Source organism: Pan troglodytes, chromosome 1 (assembly GCF_028858775.2).
Source record: "Pan troglodytes isolate AG18354 chromosome 1, NHGRI_mPanTro3-v2.0_pri, whole genome shotgun sequence".
NCBI lineage: Eukaryota > Metazoa > Chordata > Mammalia > Primates > Hominidae > Pan > Pan troglodytes.
The window spans coordinates 222739109-222765188 of record NC_072398.2 but is presented as its reverse complement, the minus strand read 5'-3'; the positions used below and the strand labels follow the sequence as shown (position 1 = coordinate 222765188).

Here is a 26080-nt window from a genome sequence, read left to right as displayed (position 1 = left end):
AGCTAGCAAGAAGGACTTCATTCGTGATGCTAATGGTTTAATGATAGAAACTAACATTTCTGGCCGGGCCCAGTGGCTCACGCCTGTAATCCCAACACTTTGGGAGGCCAAGGCGGGCAGGTCACTTGAAGAATTCAAGACCAGCCTGGCCAACATGGTGAAACCCCCTCTCTACTAAAAATACAAAAATTTGCTGGGCATGGGGGCAGCGGATGCCTGTAATCCCAGCTGCTGGGGAGGCTAAGGCAGGAAAATCGCTTGAACCGCCCCGCCTCCGGTGACGGAGGTTGCAGTGAACCAAGATCGTGCCACTGCACTCCAGCCTGGGTGACAAAGCTAGACTTCTCCTTAAAAAAAAAAAAAAAAAAAAAGCAGCTAGGATTTCTTGGGTGCTTACTGTATGCCAGGCATTGTGCTAAGTACCTTACATGCTTCCCATCGATTTGTTTTCCCATTCTGTGGCTGAGGTACAGAGAGGTTAAATAACTTGTCTGAGGGTACATAGTTACTGAGTGGCGGGGATTTGAATCCAGAATATTCTCATGTAACCAGTTCTCCAAAAACTAGCCCTTGAAGGTCTTCCAGGTTTCAACAAAGCAACTGAGGCTTATGTATGATGTCTTCATGATGTCAGAAGGAAGAACTGTGAAAGGCAAAGCGGACCCGGGAGGCAGAGGCTGGTTACCGCAGTTAGTGTTCGGAACAGCTTGACTTCATGGAGCAGAGAAACAGCCTGTCTGGTTTAAACCACTGTTCAGTATCTACACTGATACAGTGTAAATGTAATACAGTGTTTTACATTTTGCCATTCAGGGATGTAGTCACATTTTACAGGAAGGTTAGCTCTGGGACCAGACTGCCTGTATTCAAATCCTGTCACCTGTAGCTGCTTGACCTTTGGTAAGTTATTTGACTTCTCTTTTTTTTTTTTTTGAGATGGAGTCTTTCTCTGTTGCCCAGGGGCGCGATCTCAGCTCACTGCAACGTTCGCCTCCTAGGTTCAAGTGATTCTGCTCCCTCAGCCTCCCAAGTAGCTGGGATTACAGGCACCTGCCACCACGCCTGGCTAATTTTTGTATTGTTAGTAGAGACGGGGTTTCACCATGTTGGCCAGGCTGGTTTTAAACTCCCGACCTCCAATGATCCTCCTGCCTCAGCCTCCCAAAGTGCTGGGATTATAGGCGTAAGCCACTGCGCCTGGCCATGTTATTTGACTTCTCTTTGCCTTAGTTTCCTCTCTACTCCCTGCTAAGATGGGGATAATCATGTTACCTACCTCATATGGTTGTGGCAAGATTTAAATGGTGTGATGCATGTCACACCGATAGCCTAGCATTTGGCATATAGTTAAATACTCCATAAATAGCTCTTTTATTATTAAAAGTGTTGTTCCAAGTAGTAAGCTGCTGCTAATGTGTGCTGTGTCACAGTGCTTGAAGTCACCATTAGAGGTATATTCCTTTGTGCCGTATTTCAAATGCAGAAATGACAGTGGTCCTGTGCAAATGGGATTTATTTGTTCATTTAGCAGATATTTACAGAGCGCCTTCTGTATGCCAGGCCTTGTTTTGGATACTGGAGGTACTGCGGAGAACAAAACAAACAAAAGTCCCTGTCCTCATTGGCACGCACACTCTTGGGAAAAGGAATGGCAGACAATAGGCAAAATGAATGTAATTATCATACAGTATATTAGAAAGCGATGTACTGTGGGGAGAAATAAAGCAGGAGAGGAGGATGGGGGTGGGCGGTTTACAATTTTAGAGTGGTCTGAGTAAGCCTCACTGAGAAGATGACATTTTAGCAAAGAACTGAAATTAGTGAGGGAGTAAACCACGTGGACCTGGTGGGGGACATGGGGGAGTTGGCCAGGCGGAGAGAACAAGTGCAAAGGCCCTGAGGCAGGAGGCTGGGCGGCCAGAGCCTAGACGGGCAGGATGGTAAGAGAAGAGATCAAAGAGGTAATGGGTGGGAGGCCAGAATGTGTAGACTCTGCAGACATCTGCACAGAGGAATGGCATGATCCAGCTGGAGCTATAAAAAGGTCACTCTGACTGCCGTGTTGAGGCTTAGCCATAGAGGGTCCAGGTAGACAGAGGAGGCCAATTAGGAAGTTCTGTAGTAATCCAGACGGAGATGACGGTGGCTGGCACTGGAGTGGAGTGGTGGAAGGTGGTGAGGAGCAGTTGTATTCTAGATAAATTTTGAAGATAGAAACTACAGGATTTGCTGACAGATCAGATGACCTCAAGGTTTCTGGGTCTGAACACCTGGAAAGATAGAGTTGTCATTTACTGAGAATGGGGAAAGCTACATTGGAAGCAGATTGGGAGAGAAATCAGTTCAGTTTTGTACATATTAAGTCTGGCAAACATCCCACTCATGCTCTCAGAATAGCAATTGACTGCATGAGTCTGGAGTTTAGGGGAAGTTCGGGCTGTAAATAAAGACTTGGACGGATAGGCAGTTGTATGCTGGTAATGTTTACCAACTGACTCTGTGAGGGGTGGGGTTGGTAGTGGGGAACCTGATTTATAGCCTTTGCCTATATCTGTGGGGTAAATATTCCGACGTTGGCCAACTTCAAATACACTATAATAGAATATCTTCACCTCATAGATGCAGTGGATATAAATAATATCAAGAGCATAGCTATTAGTGAAATGTAGTCAGATGATTAGGAAGTAATGAGTTTTGAGTATTTATTACCTTTCTTTTTAATTTATTCAATGATTTTTTTTTTGAGACGGAGTCTTACTCTGTCACCCAGGCTGGAGTGCAGTGGTTCAATCTCTGCTCACTGCAACTCCGCCTCCTGGGTTCAAGCAATTATTCTGCCTCAGCCTCCCAAGTAGCTGGGATTACAGGCACCCGCCACCACACCCAGCTAACTTTTGTATTTTTAGTAGAAACGGGTTTTTGCCATGTTGCCCAGGCTGGTCTCAATCTCCTGGGCTCAAGTAGTCCTCCCGTCTCAGTCTCCCAAAGTGCTGGGATTACAGGACAGGTGCCTAAAGATGGGATGAGGATTCTCTGAGATGAGGGAGGAACAAGGACCCCAGAGCCCGATCTGGAAGCTTTTGTCCCCATTCTGGCCCTTAGGGCAGTGAATGCAGATCAGAGGTCACTGATAGCAGGCTTGATTTTTATCTGCATTGATGGGTTCAGCATAAATGGACCAGAACAGGAAGAGTGCAAAAAACAGACAAAAAACAACAAAAACGAAAACCTTGAGTTGGCTATTGTAAAAAGACTAGGCACATCACCTTGTGCTTTAGTTTCAAATGATCTTTAGTTTGAACTTTTGTTTTACTCCCACATGTTCTTTTTAAAAAATTCCAAACTCATGGGTCATGATTTGAAGAAAATTTCCCTTCCTCCTGCCTGGCGCACAGAAGGTAACGTCAAAAGCTGGGAAAGGGAACAGGGCAGCAGCAGACATTGACCTTTACCTCCCAGCTCCTCTCTCCCACCCCTTGTCTGCTGGGCATAGAGGATTAGAACTGCTTCCTCCTGTGGTTTACCAGAAAACGCTCTGCGGCTGGAGCTTCAGCACAGGCTGGGTCTGCTGTGCCGGGTCTGTTTGGGGACAGCTGCACGCCTCTTCCGCTTGCGTGAGAACAAAGGCCGGAACCTGGATTCTGATCCAAACCCCCTGGCCCCCACCTTCTGGGATGTTAGCAGAGCCTTTTAACTGGTAAGTCTCTCCCAGGATGACTCGTAGGAGCCTCTCAGGATTAGAGTTGGAGACAGTGAAGGGTGCCCAGGACTGGGTTCACGTGCCTGCAGTCGGCCCTGGCTCTAAGATGAGCCATCAGAAGAAGGCCTTTTCCACCTCCCTACAGGATGCCCCCACAGCACTTTGTTTCGTAGTGAGTGTATTTCTGGCAAGTATCTTAAATAAGAATTGTAAATGAAATTGCATCCTCCACACACGTAAGTCATAGCTTCAAGAGTTTTTGTCTTAACTGCTGAATGACGCACAATTCTCAGCTCTTGGCTTCATATTTTAGTTCTCTGTTTCCCTGCCTGGCTGCAGAGGTCAAGGCTCGAAGCACTCATTTGCCTTATAGAAAAGTGGAGGGCAGTTCCCGGATAATAGGGTGCGGATCACCTTTCCTCGGAAAACAGGACTTAGGGACACTAAAAGATCACACAGATCCTTTATCTCACCCTCCCATTTCCTCGATGAGAAAACTGAGGCCCAGCCAGGCTAAATGACTTGTTCAAGGTTATGTGGTTGTTTAGAGGCAGGGCGCAGACAAGAGCCACCACATATTCGGGTTCCCAGTGTAATGCCCCCTCCCCTTACAGCTGCTCAAACTTTTCACTGAAGATTTTCTCATTGATTTGTTAATTTTTTGAGAAGAAGTGATTCGTAGTTGGATAAGCTTTTGGAAGGCTACTTCCATGCTCTTTGGCTAACTTCAAGTATGTAATTTCGGAAGGTTTATTTCACAGCCCATTCCTCTCAGAGCAGGCAAGGAGGCAGAGGGGAGAAGTGCTTCAGAAGAAAACCTTCTGAAGCAGAGCCGTGCAGCATGAGGAGGAGGCCTGGAGCCCAGGAGATGTGTTGGAGCCGTGGGTGCCTCTGCTACAGAGGCTGGGGTCCCCCTGTCCCTGACTTTGACTTAACTGGGCTTCTCTGGGCCTGCTTCTTTCCCTGTCAGGGCAGCAGGGAGGATGACCAAGCCAGCCTTCCTCCTGCTGCTTCCAGACTAGTTGGGAGTGTTGAGTTAGGAACCAGGGTTGGTTCTCCAGTGCTGTCTGCAGGGCCTGGCTCTGTAGCCCCAGGAGAGGAGGGAGGTTCACAATGTTTTTCCTGAGAGCAATGGTATTATACTACCCTTGGGGGCCAGGAGGAACTTTGCATTTAATTAATTAATTAACATTTGTATAGCATTTTTGTCAAATGTATCATCTCAGTCTTCACTGCCCCTCCCCCCACCCCCACCTCGGGTTGATGGTATTTGCCCTGTTTTGTAGATGAAGAAATGTGGACGCTAAGGCTCTAATCACCTACCCACCCTTATGGAAAGGTGGAGGGCATCTCCCTGATTTAATTAGCTGATTTATTTATTTATTTATTTTATTTACTTTTTTTGAGACAGGATCTTGCTCTGTCACCAGGCTGGAGTGCAGTGGTACGATCATGGCTCACTGCAGCCTGGACCTCTCGGGCTCAAGCAGTCCTCAGCCTCCTGAGTAGCTGAGACTACAGACATGTGCCACCACGCCCAGCTAATTTTTAAATATTTTTTGTAGAGATGGGGGTCTCGCTGTGTTGCCCAGGCTGGTCTGGAAGTCCTGGGCTCAAGTGATCCTCCTGCCTTGGCCTCCCAGAGTGCCGGGATTATAGGCGTGAGCCACTGTGCCTGGCCTAATTAGCTGACTTAATTAGATCACGAAGTTAGGCAGTGGTCTTGAGCCCAGGTCCTTGGACCCCAATGCCTCCTTCTTCTGCTTGACTAAGGAAGCTGTTTAGCATCGTGACTGAGGGTCCAGGCTTTGTGGCTTGACAGTTTCCTTCACCTCCCAGTTTCCTTGTCTGTAGAATGAGACTCCTCACAGAACCTCCTGGAATGATTGGAAAGGTGCGTTTAAGTCATCTGGCACACGCCGACTACTTGGTTAACATAGGTATTATTATTGGATTCAGGAACAACCAGTTTTTACAAGGGGATGGGCGCATGAAACCATTTGAGACTGTTTCGAAACACCTGTGTTAGGACCCACCCTACACCTACTGGATCAGAATGTCTCTGTCTTGAGAAAGGGAGCAGGAGGCGAGGACCGCGTGTTTGTTCTGATGCCCTCCTTTGATGAGAACTGCTGCTCTGGTGCCCGCTGCTCAGTATTCCGGAGTCTCACTATTCAAAGTGTGCTCTTGGACCAGCTGTCAGCACTTCAGGTCCTCTTCCTTCTGCATCAGAGTGTCCTTTTAAAAAGATCCCCAGGAAATTCAAATGCTCATTAAAGTTTGAGAAACACCGTAAAGGTTAAAAAAACATAAAAAAAAAAAAATACCCACACATACTACCCCCACCCATTTAGGAAAGAGTTGTTTTCTAGTTGTTTTGCAACCACAGAGTAAGCAATCATGTTGTAATACCCAATATCTTGGATTTGTTTAAAGGAGTGCTGGCAACATAACAGATAAGGGAGGCCAACCTCAGAACCGGGGACCCACAACAGGACTGGTCAGGGAGGACTGTGGCAAACCTCAGAGTCAGAACAGGATTAAAGAGAGGGCCAGGAGTCAGTTCAGGCCAGGTGGCCATCCGTCACAGCTGTCTGCAGTCTTCTGGGGTGAGGGCAGAGGTGCTGGCCCTTGGGGCTCCCCCACCTGCCCATGCCAGGACTCTGGAGGCTTAGCTCCTCCCTTTGTACCAGGCACGTCCAGAGCCCTGGCTACCAGGATCCGATCAGCAGCTCTGAAGCGCAGCCTGCCAGCTGGCGGCTCCTCCTTCTCCAGGCTGTTCTCTGGGCTTCAGATTTCTTGCTGCCTCTCTCCTGCACTGACCTTGCAGCTTCTCCTTCTCTCCAGACGAGCGATTGCCGGTTGAGGAAAAAACGCTTGAAGGGCCAAGGACAGGGACTGGAAAGCAGGAGGAAAAAGCAGAATGGTCCTGTGGTCCATGTGTGTATTTAGGGGTGAGGGCAGATACAGGGAGAGTGGGAGAGGAAGGCTGGGGAGCCACCCGTGTGGCCCTGATCCTCTAGTGAAAGCTCCAGTGATGGACGCGTCGTGTGTCCTGTAGACACTGGCTCAGACACTGTGGTTGGGTCCTCACCTTGGGTTGGTCACTCCCTAGGACCCTCTTGGAGATGGATCTTGAGAGAGATGAGGAAGAGGCAGAGGGGGTGGTGGGAGGAGGGGGTCTGACGTCAGGGTGAAGAGGCAGATTGGTGCCCTCTGTATAGGGATGGTGGAGAGGTCATTGGGCTGGTTCTGTGGGGACTTTTGTAAGTTATCTCTTTAAACCTCAACTTCTCCATTTGTATTACCAGATTATGGCTTCCTAAAGTTGTTAAAGATTTTGTTAATCCTTTACCTGGTAAATGCCTGACATATAATAGGCGCTAAATCAGCCATTCAGTTCCTTCGTCACTGCTCCCACCTGCAGGCTGAGCCCCATTTCCACCGTGGAGTTCTGACTAGTTCCCATGGGCATACCGGCCGTGATGACTTTCCCCCTCACTTCCTTCTTCCTTTCCCTCCAACACTGGCCTTGGTTGGAAGCTAGAGAGCCAGAGAACTGTGGAGGAAGAATTCAGTGCAGGAAGCCCTACAATCTTGGTTAGAACAGAAGGGCAGAACAAACAAATACTTGGTGTGTTTGTGACCCACCTTAGGCCTCTACTTCTCATGCATGTGAGTGCCTCAGTTTAGGCTGAACACTAGCCCAGGGGGTTTGCTTACCTGGGGGAGGTTGTAGCCACTGGCTCAGACACTGTTGTTGGTCCTCACCTTGGGTTGGTCACTCACTAGGACCCTCTTGGACATGAATTTTGAGAGAGATGAGGAAGAGGCGGGGGGGCGGTGGGAGGGGGGGGTCTGACGTCAGGGTCAAGAGGCAGATTTGGTCCCCTCTATAGCGGTGCTGGAGAGGTCATTGGGCATGTCATGCAGTGGCTGCACAGTCAGTCCCAGCTCCCCTGCTTTCTTACCCTGGGACCTTCATTGACCTGAGCCTCAGCTTTTCCATTTGCAGAATGGGAGGACTGTCACAGAACCCCATGTGGTTCTTTCAGGATTCTTGTCTGGATTCATTGAGCTCTAATACACATAAGTACTTAGTGCCAGCACTAATCGTTTGCTGGTATCACTCTTCCAGGATGACACCTACCACTCGGTGCTTAATAGGTGATAGGTACAGGCCTCAGCTCATTATAAGCATGAACTCCTTTTATCCTTATAACAACGCTGTGCTGTAGGTACCGCTATTACCCCCATTTCAGGTGAGAAAACTGAGGTACAGCCAGGTTAAATAATTGTGCACTTACTAAGGGGTTGAGCTGGGATTCAAACTCAGGCAGTTAGTCTGGAGTCCATGTTTTCTGTCACTATGCTGTAGCAGTTATTAGTCATCATTTGGTAGTTGGAGCCCAGTGGACATGGAGAAGAGGCAAGTGAGAGGTGAGAGGAGGTGGTCCTACCCTCTCACTGTTCCAACTGTCGCCTGAGGACCTGCCACTATACCTAGGCTGGGGCTGCCCTGCTTGTCCGGGTGACCTGTGCTCCTGGAGGAGACTGGCCTTGGTCATGAAATGGACAGCTCCACTCCCAGGCCTGCGGCCCTCCCTGGTGGCCTTTGCCACTTTCCTATGCTCCTGGCAGCAAAGTGGTTCATCTCTAGCAAGTGGCCTCTAACTTTCCCAGGCAGAGTCCCTGTCTACAGGGCAGGCTCCCTACCTGCTGACTTCCTGGAACAGAAGCCAAGCTGTCAGGAGGGAGGGACAAGCTGTGGGCCTGTAACATTTTCTTAAGAAACACGTGGTGGTTTCTTGCCAGGCAGGAAGTGTTTGTTTCCACATCATAGCCACCTGAACCATGTCTGATCCTTCCTTGTTCCTCGTCTGTCTCTCTCTGCACCCCAGGCACCCAGGCATGTGGAATATGCTCATAGTGGCGATGTGCTTGGCCTTTCTGGGCTGCCTGCAAGCCCAGGAGCTCCAGGGACATGTCTCCATAATCCTGCTGGGAGCAACTGGGGACCTGGCTAAGAAGTACTTATGGCAGGGACTGTTCCAGCTGTACCTGGATGAAGCGGGGAGGGGTCACAGTTTTAGCTTCCATGGAGCTGCTCTGACAGCCCCCAGGCAGGGTCAAGAGCTCATGGCCAAGGCCCTGGAATCCCTCTCCTGCCCCAAGGACATGGCACCCAGTCACTGTGCAGAGCACAAGGATCAGTTCCTGCAGCTGAGCCAGTACCGCCAACTGAAGACGGCCGAGGACTATCAGGCCCTGAACAAGGACATCGAGGCACAGCTCCAGCACACAGGCCTCCGGGAGGCTGGCAGGATCTTCTACTTCTCGGTGCCACCCTTCGCCTATGAAGACATTGCCCGCAACATCAACAGTAGCTGCCGGCCAGGCCCGGGCGCCTGGCTGCGGGTTGTCCTTGAGAAACCCTTTGGCCATGACCACTTCTCAGCCCGGCAGCTGGCCACAGAACTCGGGACCTTTTTCCAGGAGGAGGAGATGTACCGGGTGGACCATTACTTAGGCAAGCAGGTGAGCATCAGCGTGGAGCCTGCCAGGGCTAGGGTGAGCTGGGCGCTGGTAGACCCCAGCAACAAAGCCGCTCGCTCATTGTGGAGCTAGGCCCCAAGGCATTGTGAACTCAGAGCTCCCATGGTCTCCTTGAAGGTGGGCAGGAGGCGAGGGGGTAAAGGAAAGACAGCAGCAGGGCAGGACTGTTGGGTCCTTGTCCATGTGTCTGGCCTCTTTTGTCCTTTGCAAAGCCCCCGTTCTCGTTGGGCTCTGGCTTCTCACGGTTGCCCTGCATCCTCTGTAGCGGTGGCTCAGCAACTCTGGTGTCTGGATCTGGCTTCCTGTTGGGTGTGCTGTGGGAATCAGAACGAGCTTTCTTCTCCTGCACCCATCCACCTTTTTTTTTTTTTTTAGACAGAGTCTGCTCTGTCACCAGGCTGGAGTGCAGTGGCATGATCTCGGCTCACTGCAACCTCCGCCTCCTGGGTTCCAGCAATTCTCCCGCCTCAGCCTCCCAAGAAGCTCGGAGTACAGGTGCACATCACCATGCCCGGCTAATTTTTTGCATTTTTAGTAGAAATGGGGTTTCACCATGTTGGCCAGGCTGGTCTCAAAATCCTGACCTCAAGTGATCTGCTCACTTCGGCCTCCCAAAGTGCCGGGATTACAGGCGTGAGCCACCGCACCCTGCCCCATCTACCTTTTTTCAAAATGTTTTTCTTCCTGAGTTCTGTTTTGAGCCAGAAGGTTGGCAACAGGAGCTTAAACCAGGGAGCAGTGGGACCTTAAGCCCTGGGCAGGAGCATGGGTTAACCTCCTGGGTGACACATGTCCGTTGAGCAGTTCACTCAAAATGCCTTGGAGGCCCTTGGGGGCATCCTGCCCCAGGAACCCTGGCAGAGAGTGCAGCAGCCCTGTGTTCTGGTACGTGGCGCGGGTGGGCATAGGCAGTTGTTGAGGACAGAGACATGGCTTTCCATCCTACCCTGCCTGGAGTTGCCCATAGTAGGGTTCCTAAATAGTGGTCCTCAGAACTGGGCCAGTCCTGGGGAGGTTTTCACTTGTTTATGGCAAGATGAGAAGAAATACAGAATGTGCTCAAGTCAGAGCTTTTCTTGCTACATTTTTGGTGTTAAACCTATCTTTATTTTATTAAAAATTGATTGTAATAGAAGATAGGTAATTCTAACTTTTTTTCTTGGCAAAATACAAATCTGGTAACCCTTTGGAGGTCACTTGCAAGTTTTTGGAACCTTTACTGGCCTGTGAGATCGTGAAGTCCAGAACTACTGCTCAGAGGGCATCTTCTGCTCTGAGCAGGGAATAGAAAGGTCAGAGCCCTTCCCGGGAGTCAGGGTTCCTCCTTCATCGTGAGAGTATCCTGCAGCACGCCCAGTCTTACCCCCCGACAGGCTGTGGCACAGATCCTGCCTTTCCGAGACCAGAACCGCAAGGCTTTGGACGGCCTCTGGAACCGGCACCATGTGGAGCGGGTGGAGATCATCATGAAAGAGACCGTGGATGCCGAAGGTGTGTGAGTGGCCCTGCGCGCTCGGTCCCCCAGCCTCTGCCTGCCCGCTGTCTGCGGTGAGGCATGGGGCGCTTCTCAGAGGGAGGTTTTCTGTGGGTGTGTGGTCTCCCTTCAAGCCTGCCGTGTGCCTAACTCTGAACCGGGCTAAACCCCAGGGTGCCAGCTGGCAAAGCTCAAGTAGCCATTGCTGCCCATGAGGAGCGTATGGTCCAGAGAAGTAGGCCTGGCACAGAGGCGGGAAACCACTGGCACGCGGTAGAGGCTGGAGTCTCCCTGAGGTCCCCCAAGTTTTTGAGTGCGTAGAGACCATGGGAACTGCGTGAGGGCTTCCCCGACTGTGGTGCTTGCAGCCGTGGCGCCCCCTGCCTGGGGCACTCCCCCTCGCGTCCCCCTCACCTTCTGACCCCTCTCTCGCTTGTCAGTTCTCAGCTCCATGGCCCTCCAGGAAGACTTTCTGAGCCCTGCAGGCCCACTCCCCTCACCCTCACGGCGCCACACACCTCCCTCCCCTGCCCTGCACGGTGTTACCCTTGCCTCGTCCTTGTCCACCCTGTCTCTTCTGCCAGCCTGTAGGCTCCAGGAGGACACCGCCTCTCCCGCACTGCCACACACCTCAGACACACTGAGTATACACCCGGGAGGCGGGAGCCCTGCGTCATGCCCACCGCTGCCTTCAGCTGGGTGGCCTCAGCATGTCACTCCCTGCAGCTGTGAGATGAGCATGTCCTGTCGATGAGGACAGCTAAGGTCCCTTTGGGACCTGGCATTCTGTGATGGTAGCAAAGTTTTGGAGCATTGACCGTGAAGATGTAAAGCACTGGCTCTTGCCCAGTAACGATAAGAGCTGAAGTTTACTGTGTCCCCGGTCCCCAGCCGCCAGGTGAGGTGGGCGCTGTTATTAGCCTCCTTACAGATGAAGATGGTGGCGAGCCCACAGCCCCACAGTAGAAGGCGGTGGAGCCTGATCCTGGGGGCAACAGTCTGGCCCCAGCACTCAGGCCTGGCACCGCCGCGCTGTGCTGCCAGCGCTGCGTCAGTGGCCAGCTCATCCCCGCAGCCGCTTTCTGCAGCTGCAGCGGGAGCGCCCGAGGCCACTGCTCCCCCCCAGCCCCCGCAGTGCGTGCCCGCCACAGGGCAGGGCCCAGAGCCCTGGACCCAGGGATGGGCCAGGAGGTTTCTCCTCTTTTTCTCTCTACCTTGCTCTTTCTCTGGGCCATTTTCTCTTTTTCTTTCCCCCGCCCCTTGGTTTCTCTCTTCAGCTGCTTCTCCATTCCTCTCTGAATGTGTATTTAGTGCCAGAAGCTCTCTGCGGGGCCGAGGTGCCACAGTGAGGTACAAAACTCAGCCTCTCAGATATGGCTCCCTAATACTGCCCAGATTCACGGGTGCTGTGGGGCTGATGATCTCATCACGCTGGCTGGTGGGACAAACTCCAAAATGGAGCTGGGCGCAGTGGCACACCCGTAGTCCCAGCTACTCGGGGGCAGAGGCGGGAGGATCATTTGAGCTCAGTAGTTGGACACCAGCCTGGGGAGCATAGTGAGCCTCCGTCTCTGAAAAAGAAAACAAAATGGGTGATGGGTGTTGCAGGCAGGCAGCGTGGTGGGGGGACAATGTGGGGGGTGGGCGGGAGGCCAGGCAGGACTTCCCAAGCCAGGCCTTGAAGGACATTGCTGGGTTCGAGAAGGCACTGGGTTTCTCTACTTCAGAACCCACAGCAGAAAAGAGGCCCTACCCCCTGCAGTGAGCCTTCATGGGTCTCAGGGAATCGTCCTCCAGCCCTTCCAAGTTTCCCTCCCAGTCCTCAGCCAGGGCGCTGGCCGTGGGTTGCCCCCCGTGCCTGTCTGTGCCTGATCTCCCAGCAGGCACGTGTGCTGGGCCTATGCCTGCTTCATCTTCAGAGAAGTGAGCTGCACCTGGTGCAGAGAGCCTGGAGCAGAATTGGAGGGGGTCCTGCCCCTGCTGAAGCCAGCGGGCCGGCGCTTGCACTTCTCTACCTGGACTTGGCCCCATCCCCAGCGAGGCTGGGAGACTCCTCTCCCCTTTCTGGCAACTCCTTCCTATCTCCGCCCTGGGCTGGGGAAGAGCCATGATGTCTGGAGTTACCTGTTGGTGCTGTTGCCTCTTAGTTCTTCCAGCCCTCCCACCCTGTTTCCTTCTTGGTATGTGGTGTCATTTATGGGTCCCATGGAGCCAGGGACCAGGCAGATTGCAGGCCCGATTATCCTAGCAAAGGTACTTTTGGATTTTGAAGAAAGAAACACGGAAGATATGAAAGAAAGACAGGTGGAGCTCTGGGCAGGTCTGTTTGCCGGGACAGTCTGAGGATGTTGGGTTTGAACAGCAACACAACAGCCTGGGCTGGCTGTCCTCAAGGTCCAGGAGGGAGAGGCACCTGGAGCCCTGTTGTCACAGCTGCAGGGACTAAAGGAGGCCCAGCCTTGCCTGCCATGTGGGGCTCTAGGGGAGGGTCCGCTGCTCCTAAGCTCCAGAGTCCAAGACCTTTAGTACAGCTGGGCCCTGTACCTTCAGCCCAGGGGCAAAGGGAGCCTCAGCGCAGGACAGGCAGTGGGAGATACACTAGTCCTGGAGGCTTGCAGCCTGTCGCGGTGAGACCAGAGTGGGGCTAGTTCAGTCCACGTTCCTTGTCAGAGGTGGCCAGCAGGACTGCAACTGTCCTGGGGTTTGGCCCTCACTGGTTGGCTTGTTTACCTGCCATTTACAAACAGGTCCTTGATAGCTCGTAGCAGGGAGGGACAGGCTGCTGCTGAGCCCAGCCCCCCAGCAAGTGGGCCTTGGACACAGGGTGCTTTGGCAACAGAATGAGCTTGCTTGCTGCCTCTCTCAATTTTGTGTGCCTGCGTGCCAGGGGACACATTCTTTCTGCATTCCAAGAAGGTGGCCTGGTACAGCCCTGCTGGCCCAAGCACTGCTCTGTGCTGTCCTCTCTGGGTCCTGCTTTGGAGCCAGTCCTTCAGGGGCCTCCCGCCTGTGGTTCAGACTGGAAAGAGGGGACAGGCACCGCAGACCTGCAGCACACCCCAGCATGGCCAGGAGCCCTGTGCCCAGCACAGCAAGGCCTAGGCTGCCACTGCTGTCCCTGGTGAGGGCGGGAAACAGGCAGGAGTAAATGCTGCCTCCTACTGGAGCTTCGTGGACTTGGCAGGCAAGTGCTGCTGCAGTGGGGCTCAGCGTGGGCAGAATGTTTCCAAGGCAGGATTCAGAGCCCCGCGGTCTGACTGCTAATCAGAGGGGTCAAAGTGCACGGCAGGCCATTCTCCCCCACTCCCCACCCCACACACACGGCAGGCCATTCTCCCCCACTCCCCACCCCACACACACCGCAGGCCATTCTCCCCCACTCCCCACCCTACACACACGGCAGGCCATTCTCCCCCACTCCCCACCCTACACACACCGCAGGCCATTCTCCCCCACTCCCCACCCCACACACACCGCAGGCCATTCTCCTCCACTCCCCACCCCACACACACCACAGGCCATTCTCCCTCACTCCCTACCCTGTCCTCTGCCCTGCCAAGGGTTCCGGTGGATCCCAGCTGCCCTCCACCCCTGCAGTGGTGCAACCCTAGCTGACTCCTAGGCAGGGGTGGCACCTGCGTAACCGAAGCCAGCACCCTGAGTGCTGGGAAGGGAGGGGCTGCAAGCCAGGCTTGGGAAATGGAGCATTCCCGGTCCAGAGCTGCTGCAGGCCCCGGGAAAGGGACTTCTGAGCTGCAAGGTCGTTTGGATGTCTTCCCCCACCCGCATCACACACATCTAAGTGGGTGGAAGCCGGCTTCCCCGGCTCCCTCCCCTCCATCCTCCATGCTGGGTGAGTGTTGTTTTTTTTTTTCCTGCTGCAGCCTCTGGCCCAGAGGAGTTTGCTGCAGAGTCAAGGCTGCTGCACAGGCCGGAGGGGGTGGGGAGGAGGAAAGGAAGACGCGATCTGGTTCCCAGCTCCCTCTCAGCCTGACCTGGGGTGCTCCTCCTGTGCGTCCCAGTCCGTGAGCCCCTGAGAGTCACAGCCCCCCTGGGTACCCTGGCTGGGGTCTCGAAGCAGCATGGGCCATAAAAGGAGAGTCACTGAGCCTCCTTCATCCCAGAGATGACCCTGGCTGGCCCTCATCATGGCATCGGGAGGGCTCTGCAGACAGGTGGGCCCATGTGATTAATGGGCTGTGTTCAGCTGTCTGGGTCCGGCTGCCTTTTCTGTCGGGAGTGCTGGAATTGGAACTGAGGTCTTGGCACCTCAGAGCCTGAGCCTCTAACCACTGAGCTCCACAGCCTCCCCAGCTGGCCAGGCCCTCAGCAGTTGGCCTCCCTGCTGGAACGCACTCGAGGCCAGTCTCCTTGCTGCCCTAGTTTCCCCTCTGTGTAGAAGGCCTGCTGCTGTTGTTGTTGCTGCTGCTGTTGTTGTTGTTGTTGTTAGAAAGAAGGAGGGAGACTTCCTGAGGACATCACTGCTGGGAGGGTCCCTGTCCTGACATGGGGGAAAGGAGCTTGATGCTTGCCCACCTCTGAGGGCTGGAGTGACCGTTCACTGCCTCTCACTGAGGGACCAGGGCATCCAGGGTCCTTCCAGGCACACACCAGCTGTCCCGCCTTCCAGCCTGGTGTGCCAGAAGGGGCCAGGAGCTCACTCAGCAGGGCCGGTTCCCCTTCCCGCCCCCTCTGCAGAGCTGTCTGCAAGGTGAGCCCAGGGCAGCTGCCGGATCTCCTGTCCAGAGAGAGCACCAGCAAGCACACTGCGCTCTCCTTGGCCCTCACCTCTTTTTATTTTTAGTAATCCCAGAAGGTGTTGATAGGGATTGCAGCTGGCTCTTAGTTGTCTTTTTTTTTTTTTTAATCTATTTTTGTTGAGAAAACCTGGATTTCCCACAATGTGGAAGCAATGAGGAAGGGGTTTCTGGTCCCGGTTCTGAAGGCTGTGACCTTCAGCGCACATCTATACAATGCTGATAGCCCCGGCACCTCTCTCTCTTGGGTGGTTCTAAGGATTAAATCAGATAATGCACACGGAAATACGTTACAAATGGAAGTGTTGTTGTTCTTCCAAGTTTGCAAGGAGAGGCAGCGGCAGTGTTCTTGCAGTGTGTCTGAGTTCCACGTGACTTATATTGGATTATTATATAAATCCTGTAATTGATCTGTCATACTTTTATGTCCATTCTTTATGTCATATTTCTCTCTCACATATACATACACAGTTGTATACATGCTTAAATCTCTATGTATTAGCAGTCTGCACAACATATACCTTTTAATATTTATATTTCTGTTCAGTTCTGTTCATACCACAGAATATGTGTTATAAACTCTTTATTAAGCTTTTTGGTTGTTTCTAGTTTTTTGCTATTTTATTATTATTATCTTGGAGTCTTGTTATGTTACCCAGGCCGGTCTTGAACGCCTGGTCTCAAGCGATCCTCTCTTGCTTTAACCTCCCAAATAGCTGAGACTACAGGAGTGCTCCACCTCCCCGGCTTCTATCTTAGATAGTACTTTGTGAGCTTTTTTAAAAATTGAGATACAATGCACATACCACAAAATTTACGCTTTTAAAATATAAAATTAAGTGGTTTTTAGTATATTTACAAAGTTATGCAACTACTATCTAATTCGAGAACATTTATGAGCATTTTAAAAAACATATTCCCTTTAAGTATATACTTCGGCAGTAGAACGACGGGGCCGAAGGGGAGAAGTGCTTTCTAGCTGTTACTCTCTGTTATGAGTCTGAGCAGCACAGCTGGCGGGCACAGCCATGGCCCCCCTGCTTTGTCATCCTCTGACCTTGGACGAGCTCTGGATGCGCACAGGTGGGAGCCAAGTTTACAGGGGGTCTTTCCTCCCAGTGTCCACCCTGGTTGTGCTTTTCTCTATCCTTTTCATATACTGATGGGTTTCAACCCTCAACTTTCAACCCGGGAAAATACACTAGGAGCCAATATAGATCATTTTTAGGAGAAATCAGTCCACAATAATGGGCAGTAACTAGAAAAGATCAACATCAGCAGGAGGGCCAGCCCCTCGCCTCCTGTCCTTGCACTCAGCTGCATGGCCTCTTCCCGGGGAGGTGCCAGGCCACAGTCCCGGTCACTGCATTAAACTCTGAAAAGACGGAGCCAACCAGGCAAAGTCCATAAATCTACAGGCCGTGTTAAACACAGGCGCACCCCCTGAAGCTTGAAATTAAGGAATAAAGGAAGCTCTCTTTTACCCAGCAGGTAGTAAACCCGTGGAATGCATTCTTTTTGAGAATTGAGAGAGGATAAAAATAGGAAAGGGGCCGCTTAGGGATTCGCTACATTAATGAATAGTAAGCAGATAACAGGGCTTTTAGGGACTCTGTTGTGTTCCCTTCATCAAAAATTCATCTGTTTTTAAAGCTTTGAGTATGCTGTTGACATATAAATCCACTGTAATTCATTGATTGGAAGACATATTTTTCATATTTGGACGTCTCTGAAGTTGGGTTTATCCTTAATGGGGTGACATACTGGAACTGGAAACCCTTTTCTTTCTTAGGGGTTATAAAACAGCGATGCTTCCGCCACTGATGGCATTTCAGGTTTGATGAAATCCAGTTTATCTCCAGTGTGCGTTGTCTCCCCAGGCCCTAGTTTATACTTCCAGCCGCCTTTTAGATCATTTCATGGGGTGTTGCACCATCCCTTCAGATTCAGCAGATTTAGAATGAAAACCATCACTGCATTTTTCTCATGAAATACCAACTGTGTTTTCTAACCTCTTTATTTCAAATGGGAACAGTGCTCTCTGAGTGACCAGGCTGGTAGCCCTTCTCTTACAGCATCTGTCATAAGAAAAATTCCAACCAGTCTTTATCAGTGTTTCCTGTGTGCTAGCCACTGTTCCAAGCCCTGTGTGGATATTAACTCCTTCAGGCCCACAGAAGCCCTGTAAGGGAGGTGCGGGGATTGTTGCTTGTTGGTATGTGAGGTGACGTCAGTTGCTGGAGATCACAGGGCTGAAAGATGGCAGAGCCGGTATTTAAACCGCGGCAGGCTGGGCACAGTGGCTTATACCTGTAATCCCAGCACTTTGGGAGGCTGAGACGGGTGGATCACTTGAGGTCAGGAGTTCAAGACCAGCCTGGTCAAATGGTGAAACCCCATCTCCACTAAAAATACAAAAATTATCCAGGCATGGTAGTGTGTGCCTGTAATCCCAGCTACTCGGGAGGCTGAGGCAGGAGAATTGCTTGAACCCAGGAGGCGAAGGTTACAGTGAGCCAAGATCACGCCACTGCACTCCAGCCTGGGTAACAGGGGGAGACTCCATCTCCAATAAAATAAAACAAAATAAGATAAGATAAAATAAACTGGAGCAGCCTGGCTCCAGAGACCACACTCCAGATCACAGCTCTGTACCACCATTCAAGGATCCAGCCAGTCACCAAGTAGTTTGTATTCATCTGCTATAATAACTTCTTTGCAGTTCACTGTGACTTGGTTCCCTCCTACCTTTGTTACTTCCTTTGATGGCAGCAAAGGCTGCCTCACTGATTTCACTACCACCAGTCCCATCCTGTTCATCTTGGAGGTCGCAGACAGCTTCATCTTCCTGAAGTACCTCTTTCGTGCTTCTGCTTCCCTGTTCTAAAACCTTTTTAAAAAAGTTTTATTGAGCTGTAACTCACAAATCCTACTACACTTTACCCAGTTAAGGTGGACAGGCCAGTGAGCTTTCGTGTATTCACAGAGTTGTGTGTCAGTACCACAATCAATTTTAGGACATGTTCATCACGGCAAAGGAAGCCCTGTACCCCTTAGTTGTCATCCCACAATTTCCCCCTCTCCCCAGCTCCTGGCAACCACAGAAATGCATTCTCTCTGCGGGGTTGCCTGTTCTGGATATTTTGTACATATAGGATCATACGGTGTGTGGTTTCCATCAGTTAGCATCCTGGGTTCAGAGTTCACCCATGTTCTAGCATGTACCAGCACTTCATTTCTTTTTACTGCTGAATAATATCTTATTGTATAGATATACCATACTTTATCCAGTCACCAGTTAGTGGACATTTGGGTTGCCTCTACTTTTTGGCTGTTATATATAATGCTGCAATGAGCATTCATGTACAAGCTTTTGTGTGGACCTGCATTTTTATTTCTCTTGAGTATAAACCCAGGAGTGGGGTTGCTGGAGGATCATGACTCTGTTTAACTGTTTGAGGCCAAGAACTCTTATTTATTTATTTATTTTTTATTTTTTATTTTTGGAGACAGGGTCTTTATCTGTCGCCCTGGCTGGAGGGCAGTGGTGCAATCATAGCCCACTGCAGCCTCGACCTCCTAGGCTTAAGTGATCCTCCCACCTCAGCCTCCCAAGTAGGTGGGACCACAGGTGTATTTCACCATGCCCAGCTAATTTTTGTATTTTTTGTAGAGATGGGGTTTTGCCATGTTGCCTAGGCTGGTCTTGAACTCCTGGACTCAGGAGATCTGCCCACCTCAGCCTCCCAAAGTGCTGGGATTACAAGCATAAGCCACTGCGCCAGGCCTTAGGTCCCTTTCAAATACAAGATATTCCTGATTTTCCTGTTCTATTATTGCAGGGGAAGGGAAGAATTGTCTTTTTACATTCTCCCGAAAAGGAGAATTGGAAGATTTGGTCACCCTGGGCCCACACTCCTGTGAGGCACCACCTGAATGCACCTGAGGTACTTAACTGTACCTCTGAGGGACACCAGCCTTACTCCATCCTTTTCGCTTTTGCTGGCCCCGGTAGGCATTGGAATCTCTGAGCTTTGCCCTAGACCCCTCCTTCCAGAAGCTCAGCCGTCTTCTTCATTGTGCTCTGTTTCTAAAGGCCAGTGGTGCCCACGCCACTCAACTTCACACCGTTCTGTTGTAGGGTTGAAGAGTGGGTAATTAAAAGGGAAATGTTTTGGGGGTAAGAATTGCAGGCTCTGGGTCCAACTGCCTGGGTTTGAAGCTATTTTTACCTCTTTACCAGCTGTGTGTGACCTTGGGTAAGTTATCCAACCTCTCTGAACTTCAGGTTCCTTATATTTTAAAATAGGGGAAATAGAGGGGCCTCCTTATATGTTGTTATTCTGAGGATAAATGGACTGATCCACAAACATTGCTGGCATCAGTTTCTCTTTTTCTGGATGTCTTCTCAACAATAGCACAAGAACTTGAAGGCCACAACACTACAGAGCTGGGGGATCTCAGCCATTGTTTTCCCAGTGGAGACCACTCTTGGCATTTTGGTTGGCACAGTTGGGCTGGACTTCCTGCTCATTTGAAGGTTTAGTATCCCTGGACAGAGCTGCACCCTCCAGCTCCTGGTTGTTATGGCCGGGGACAGAGTGCCTTCCTACGAGTGGCTGCCGGCTTCATTTCTTGCCCCCCAACACTGGTGCTGCTGTCGGGAATGGCATATCGGGCTGGATTCAGGGCAGGTTGTTCCCCCAGCTGTGACCTGGACATGCTTGCTGTCTGGTTGGCCGGAGAGTGCACACCACCAACCTGGTCAGGGCAGGTGCCCAGGACTGGCGCCATGGACCCAGAGTGGCTGCTGGGAGGGGAGCATGCTGGGCTCAGCAGGCCTGAACTTAGGATCTGCTGCTTTTTGTCTGTTGGAATTAAATGTTAACTAGATACTAGGTAAATTTAAAGTTTACAGAATGCATGGAAGAGATACAGAACTATGGTATAACAAACGGGGATGCACCTACCACCCGTTTTTAAAAAAGAATTTGATTCTCCTGCGTGTCCCTCCCCACGTTCTGACCTATTTCCTCATCTTACACTTCCAAGTTGTGGATAGATTATTCCCTCACTTCTCTTTCTGTTTCCATGCACGCCTAGTTCCCTAAACAACCTGTTGTTTAATTTTGAACAAGAGTCATCCTGTATGTGTCCGAGCATGGATCTTTTTGTCTCTGTGTCCAGCATTTGGGAGAATCGCCTCAGCTCTGTCTTCTGCTAGCTGACTCTTTTCAGCTGTTTCTCATCTGTAAGGCCCATCTACTGAATTTCTAGTTTCCAATTATATTTTTCATTTATTGAAGTTCTGTTTATTTTGGTCACTTTATATCCTGTTTTCTTTTTCTTTTCTTTTCTTTTCTTTTCTTTTTTTTTTGAGACAGGGTCTCATGCGGTGTTGTCCAGATGGGGTGCAGTGGCAGGTTCACAGCTCACTGCAGCCTTGACCTCCTGGGCTCAAGCAATCCTCCCACCCCAGCCTCCCAAATAGTTGGGACCACACTTGGCTAATTTTTTTTTTTTTTTGAATTTTTTGTAGAAACAGGGTCTCACTTTGTTGCCCAAGATGGTCTTGAACTCCTGGACTCTGGGCTCAAGTGATCCTCCTGCCTTGGCCTCCCAAAGTGCTGGGATTACCAGCATGAGCCAGTCCGCCTGGCCTATATCCTATTTTCAAGTTAATTTTTATTTTATCAAAGTAATCATGTTGCTTTCTCACCACATTACGTTTTGGAGGCTTATCCGTGACAATGTGTGGATCTTCATTTTCTCTGCTGTCCACTGTCTGAACGTAGTGCTGTGTTAGCGGCTAGGGATGCAGCAGAGGGCAGATGCCACTCAGATGGAGCCTCCCTCGTAGTGGGGAAGAAAGAGAAACAGGCCGAATTACAGTCAGCTGGGCTAGAAGAAGCCAGGGCCCCTCAGAAGGGGTAGGACAAAGCTCCTAGAAGCTGAGCCCTTAAGGATGACTGGGAGTTTGCTGGGTGAACAAACGAATCCCAGGTTAGGGGTCCTGCGTGCAGAAGCCTTTGAGAAACGATGGCTCCTCGTGTCTGAGGCCAGGCTCTGTCTGTAGGTGAGGGTGTGAGGAGACTTGGGCATTGGAACTCTCCTGCGAGGTGGTATGCGTTGGAACCCTGAGCTCTGGGACTGTCCTGTATATTCGAGTCACCGATAATCAGTGCTCACCGGGGTTCAGCCTCAGAGGAGGGAGTGGAGTGGAGCTCGTGGTTAAGCAGTGTCTGCTTCTGCCCCCGCAGCCTGGTCACCTGCCTCCTTCCTCACTCGCGGAGCAGGAGTGATCACGGTGCCTGCGTGCAGGGTCTTTGTGAGTGTGGGGAGGAGCGGCGCGGGCCGGGGCTGCTGTCAGCGTTGGTGTTGTTATGCTGGTGGTGTTAGGTTGGTGTTGTTACACTGGTGTTATGTTGTTGTTACATCAGTGTTATGTTGCTGTTATGCCAGTGTTGTTATGCCAGTGTTGTTACGCCAGTGTTGTTACATTGCTGTTATGCTGGTGTTATATTGTTATGCTGGTGTTGTTACATTGCTGTTAACACCGTTGTTATGTTGCTGTTGTTATGCCAGTGTTATGCCAGCGTTGTTTTGTTGTTGTTACGCTGGTGTTATGTTGTTACACCAGTGTTATGTTGTTGTTACACCAGTGTTGTTATGTTGCTGTTGTTATGCCAGCATAACACTGCTGTTATGCTGGTGTTGTTACACTGGTGTTGTTACGTTGCTGTTGTTACATCGGTGTTGTTACATTGTTATGCTGGTGTTGTTACACCGGTGTTGTTACATTGCTGTTGTTACTCTGGTGTTGTTATGTTGTTATGCCAGTGTTAATGTTGCTGTTGTTATGCCAGTGTTACATTGCTGTTATGACGATGGTGTTATGTTGCTGTTGTTACACTGATGTTTTTTGTTTGTTTGTTTTTGTTTTTGAGGCGGAGTCTCGCTCTGTCGCCCAGGCTGGAGTGCAGTGGCACGATCTCAGCTCACTGCAAGCTCTGCCTCCTGGGTTCATGCCATTCTCCTGCCTCAGCCTCCCAAGTAGCTGGGACTACAGGCACCTGCCACCACGCCCAGCTAATTTTTTGTATTTTTTAGTAGAGATGGGGTTTCACCATGTTAGGATGGTCTCGATCTCCTGACCTCGTGATCCGCCTGCCTTGGCCTCCCAAAGTGCTGGGATTATGGGCGTGAGCCACCATGCCCAGCCACACCGGTGTTGTTATGTTGCTGTTGTTACACCAGTGTTGTTATGTTGTTACATCAGTGTTGTTATGTTGTTGTTACACTGGTGTTGTATGGTTACACCATTGTTGTGCCAGTGTTGTGTTGTTGTTACACTGGTATTGTTGTTACAACAACTTGTTGTTACACCAGTGTTATGTTGCTGTTAAGCCAGTGTTGTTATGTTGTTATGCTGGTGGTGTTATATTGTTGTTACGCCAGTGTTGTTACATTGTTGTTATGCTGGTGTTATGTGGTTGTTACACTAGTATTATGTTGCTGTTATTCCAGTGTTGTTACATTGTCACACCAGTGTTGTTATGTTGCCGTTACAATGGTGTTATAATTGCTGTTATTAAGCTGGTGTTATGTTGTTGTTATGCTGGTGTTGTTACATTGCTCTTAACACCGGTGTTATGTTGCTGTTGTTATACTGGTGTTACATTGTTGTTACACCGGTGTTGTTATGTTGCTGTTGTTACGGTGGTGTTATGTTCTTATGCTGGTGTTATGTTTTTACACCAGTGTTATGTTGTTGTTACACCAGTGTTGTTACGTTGCTGTTGTTACTCTGCTGTTGTTATGTTGTTACACTGGTGTTGCACTGCTGTTATTCTGATGTTGTTATGTTACGCCGGTGCTGTTGTGTTGCTGTTGTTACTCTGGTGTTGTTATGTTGTTGTTACGCTGGTGTTGCTGCACTGCTGTTATGCTGGTGTTGTGTTGTTAGGCTGGTGTTGTTATGTTGCTGTTGTTATGCTGGGTGTGCTGCTCCATGTTCTCCAGGTGTTCTTCCCTTTTATCATCACAGTTACCCCGTACACCTGACAACTGGACATCTGCGCCTGGGGGTCTTCAGCCTAAACACACCTAAACCCTCCACCAAACCCCTCTGCTTCCGCCTCCCCGTGTCTGTGAGCACCTCCACTGCCCATCCCTCTGCTCAGGCCCCACTTCCAGGGCTCATGTTTGGGGGCCTCCATTTTGCTCACACCCACCCATCTGTCAGCAGGTCCAGTCAATCCTGACTCTGGGGTGCCTCTCCCTCCCCTCCAGCTCCTGTACTGCCCATTAGTCCAGGCCCTGTCGTCTCTGCTGGGCAGCTGTGCAGCCTCTTCCTTGCCTTCCCTGCGTCTGCACCCATTCTCCCCCCAAGACCAGGGGTCGATCCCCAATATAGGTCAGGTCTCGTCTTCTCCTGCCTCAGATCCTCCAGTGTCCCCCCTACAACTGATCTTAGAAAAAAGTCCAGCCTCTTCGCCTTATCCTGCAAGACCCCTGATCTCCTCTCCAGCCTCACCGCTGTCCCCACTCTTCGCTCACCTCCATCTGGCCCCCAGCACACCAAGTTCCTTCCTGCCTCGGGGCTTTGGCACCTGAGGGTCCCTGCAGCTGAGATGCTTTCTCCCTGGCTTTTTGCGGGGCTGGCTCTTCAGGTCTCGGAGGGGCCTTTTCATTACCCTCTGTCACAACTGCTCTGTAATTTTGTTTACTTCCTTTTCTCTTCTTCCCACTTTCCCTCCCTCCCACTCCCCTGCACATTGCCTGGCACAGGTGTGCGCCCGGTAGTGAGGTGGCACTTGTTAGTCTCATCCAAGGGCAGGATGCAGGAACAAAAGTCAAGTAACTTACCCAAGATCACATGCTAGTAAGCGGCAGTCATACTCTGGGGTGCTGCAGCCCCCGCCATGGTGCCATAGCCCCCACAGTGCCGAGCCTCCTACTGGCAGTGGCCAGGCAGGGCGGGGCGAGGGGCTGGCCAGTATCTACAGAGGCAATCTGGCCTTTGCTGGGAATAGAGCTTTCTTCACGTGGATTTCTGCAGAGGCTCACGGATTTGACGCCTTCTCTTACAGTAGTTCTCATTGACAGAGGTGGCTTCAAGACTTCCTCCCTCCCTTCTTGTGGTGAGGTTGGCTTTGGTGTGCACCATTTTTATAGGCCCTGTGGACTGGGGGAAGAGGATGCAGGATGAATGTGCGGGCTGGGGTTTTGGTGCACCTCGGGGAGATCTGATGTTCTGGCCTCTCTTTACATCCTCCCCACTCCTCCACCTCCCTCCACCAGGCCGCACCGGCTTCTATGAGGAGTACGGTGTCATTCGCGACGTCCTTCAGAACCATCTCACGGAGGTCCTCACCCTCGTGGCCATGGAGCTGCCCCACAATGTCAGCAGTGCGGAGGCTGTGCTGCGGCACAAGCTTCAGGTCTTCCAGGCGCTGCGGGGCCTGCAGAGGGGCAGTGCCATCGTGGGCCAGTACCAGTCTTACAGTGAGCAGGTGCGCAGAGAGCTGCAGAAGCCAGACAGCTTCCACAGCCTGACGCCGACCTTCGCAGGTGGGCCCTGGGGCTGGGCATGGGGCACTGGGCTGCCCACTTCGCCGGGAGCAGCTTTCCAAATGCAGACGCCCTTGGGTGGAGTGGAGGGGACTTGAGGTGGGATTTCCCCCAGGGTGCTCGGAGGCAAGGATGGCATTCCCCTGTCTCCCTGGCCTCCTACCAGCCTAAAGTGGCAGGCCAGCTGGTGGTGCCCTCAGGGCGAAGGACATCCCAATGGCCATGGCCTAGTGTCAGCCCCAGTTCAGTCCCAGATGCTTCCCAAGGGTTTGTCGTGCGAGGCTCAGACAGACCTGGTTCCTGCCTCATAGGGTCTCCCCAGTGAGGCCGCAAGCCTTTTGCCTGGCCACAGCTGGAGACACTTCCAGCGGCCAAGTGCCATGCCAGGGCTGTCCTCTGGGCAGTTCCAGAGACCCAGGGCTTTCTGGGAGAGGCTGGCTCCTCACCAGGTAGCAGCCAGGCAGTAAGAGCCACAGCTGCCTGTTGAGCACGCGCCGTATGCCAGGTGCTTTATAGATGCCTCTCATACAAGCCTCACGCACCAACCACGAGGCAGGGGCCATTAGCCCCGTTTTACAGGTGAGGAAACGTAAGGCTCGGTGAAGTCGTCAAAATGAACCAGGCTTGGAACTTGGGCATGGAATACTGTCAGCCCCTGGCTCTTGCCACCAGGCCTTGCCCCTCCTTGCCAACACCCCACCCACGGGCCTCTGCTTGGTGACTCTCTCCTCACCCCGCACCTCTGACCCTGCGTCGGGTGCATCCTGAATGCTTCACAAACAGGAGGGAAGCACGTTTCTCTGTAGGACCCCCTGACCCCTCAAATACCTAAGAGTCAGGGTCCCCCACCCCACTTGCCCCCACTGTGGGGCGTCCTTTAGAGTCTCCAGGTTGGATGCTCTCAGCCCGGTTCTCCTTTCCTGGGGGACCATAACTCTAAGAGGGACCTCAACAAAGGCAGGTGTCAAAGCCATAGAGATAGCCCCAGAGGCCGGTTTTCAAGCATGGACTGGGAAGAGA

General features: G+C 51.4%; 1 protein-coding gene across 8 annotated transcripts in view; it reads left to right on the top strand.

Annotated features, from left to right (window-relative positions):
• Window positions 1-26080, top strand: part of H6PD (hexose-6-phosphate dehydrogenase/glucose 1-dehydrogenase) — a 35672-nt gene that overhangs the window by 1599 nt on the left and 7993 nt on the right. For 2 of the 8 annotated variants that reach the window (XR_010148301.1, XM_009447848.5), the window contains exons 1-4: window positions 689-900; window positions 8602-9238; window positions 10630-10747; window positions 24791-25060. Coding sequence is in view for 5 of the 8 variants with exons in the window: in XM_009447848.5 (XP_009446123.1) it covers window positions 8612-9238; window positions 10630-10747; window positions 24791-25060 (1015 nt within the window). In the remaining 3 variants the exon portion in view is untranslated. Of the gene's footprint in view, window positions 1-688; window positions 901-3412; window positions 3698-6493; window positions 6641-6675; window positions 9239-10629; window positions 10748-24790; window positions 25061-26080 lie in introns of those variants that run through there. The other 6 variants (XR_010148302.1, XM_003307794.6, XR_010148300.1 and 3 more) reach the window with 4 other exon arrangements.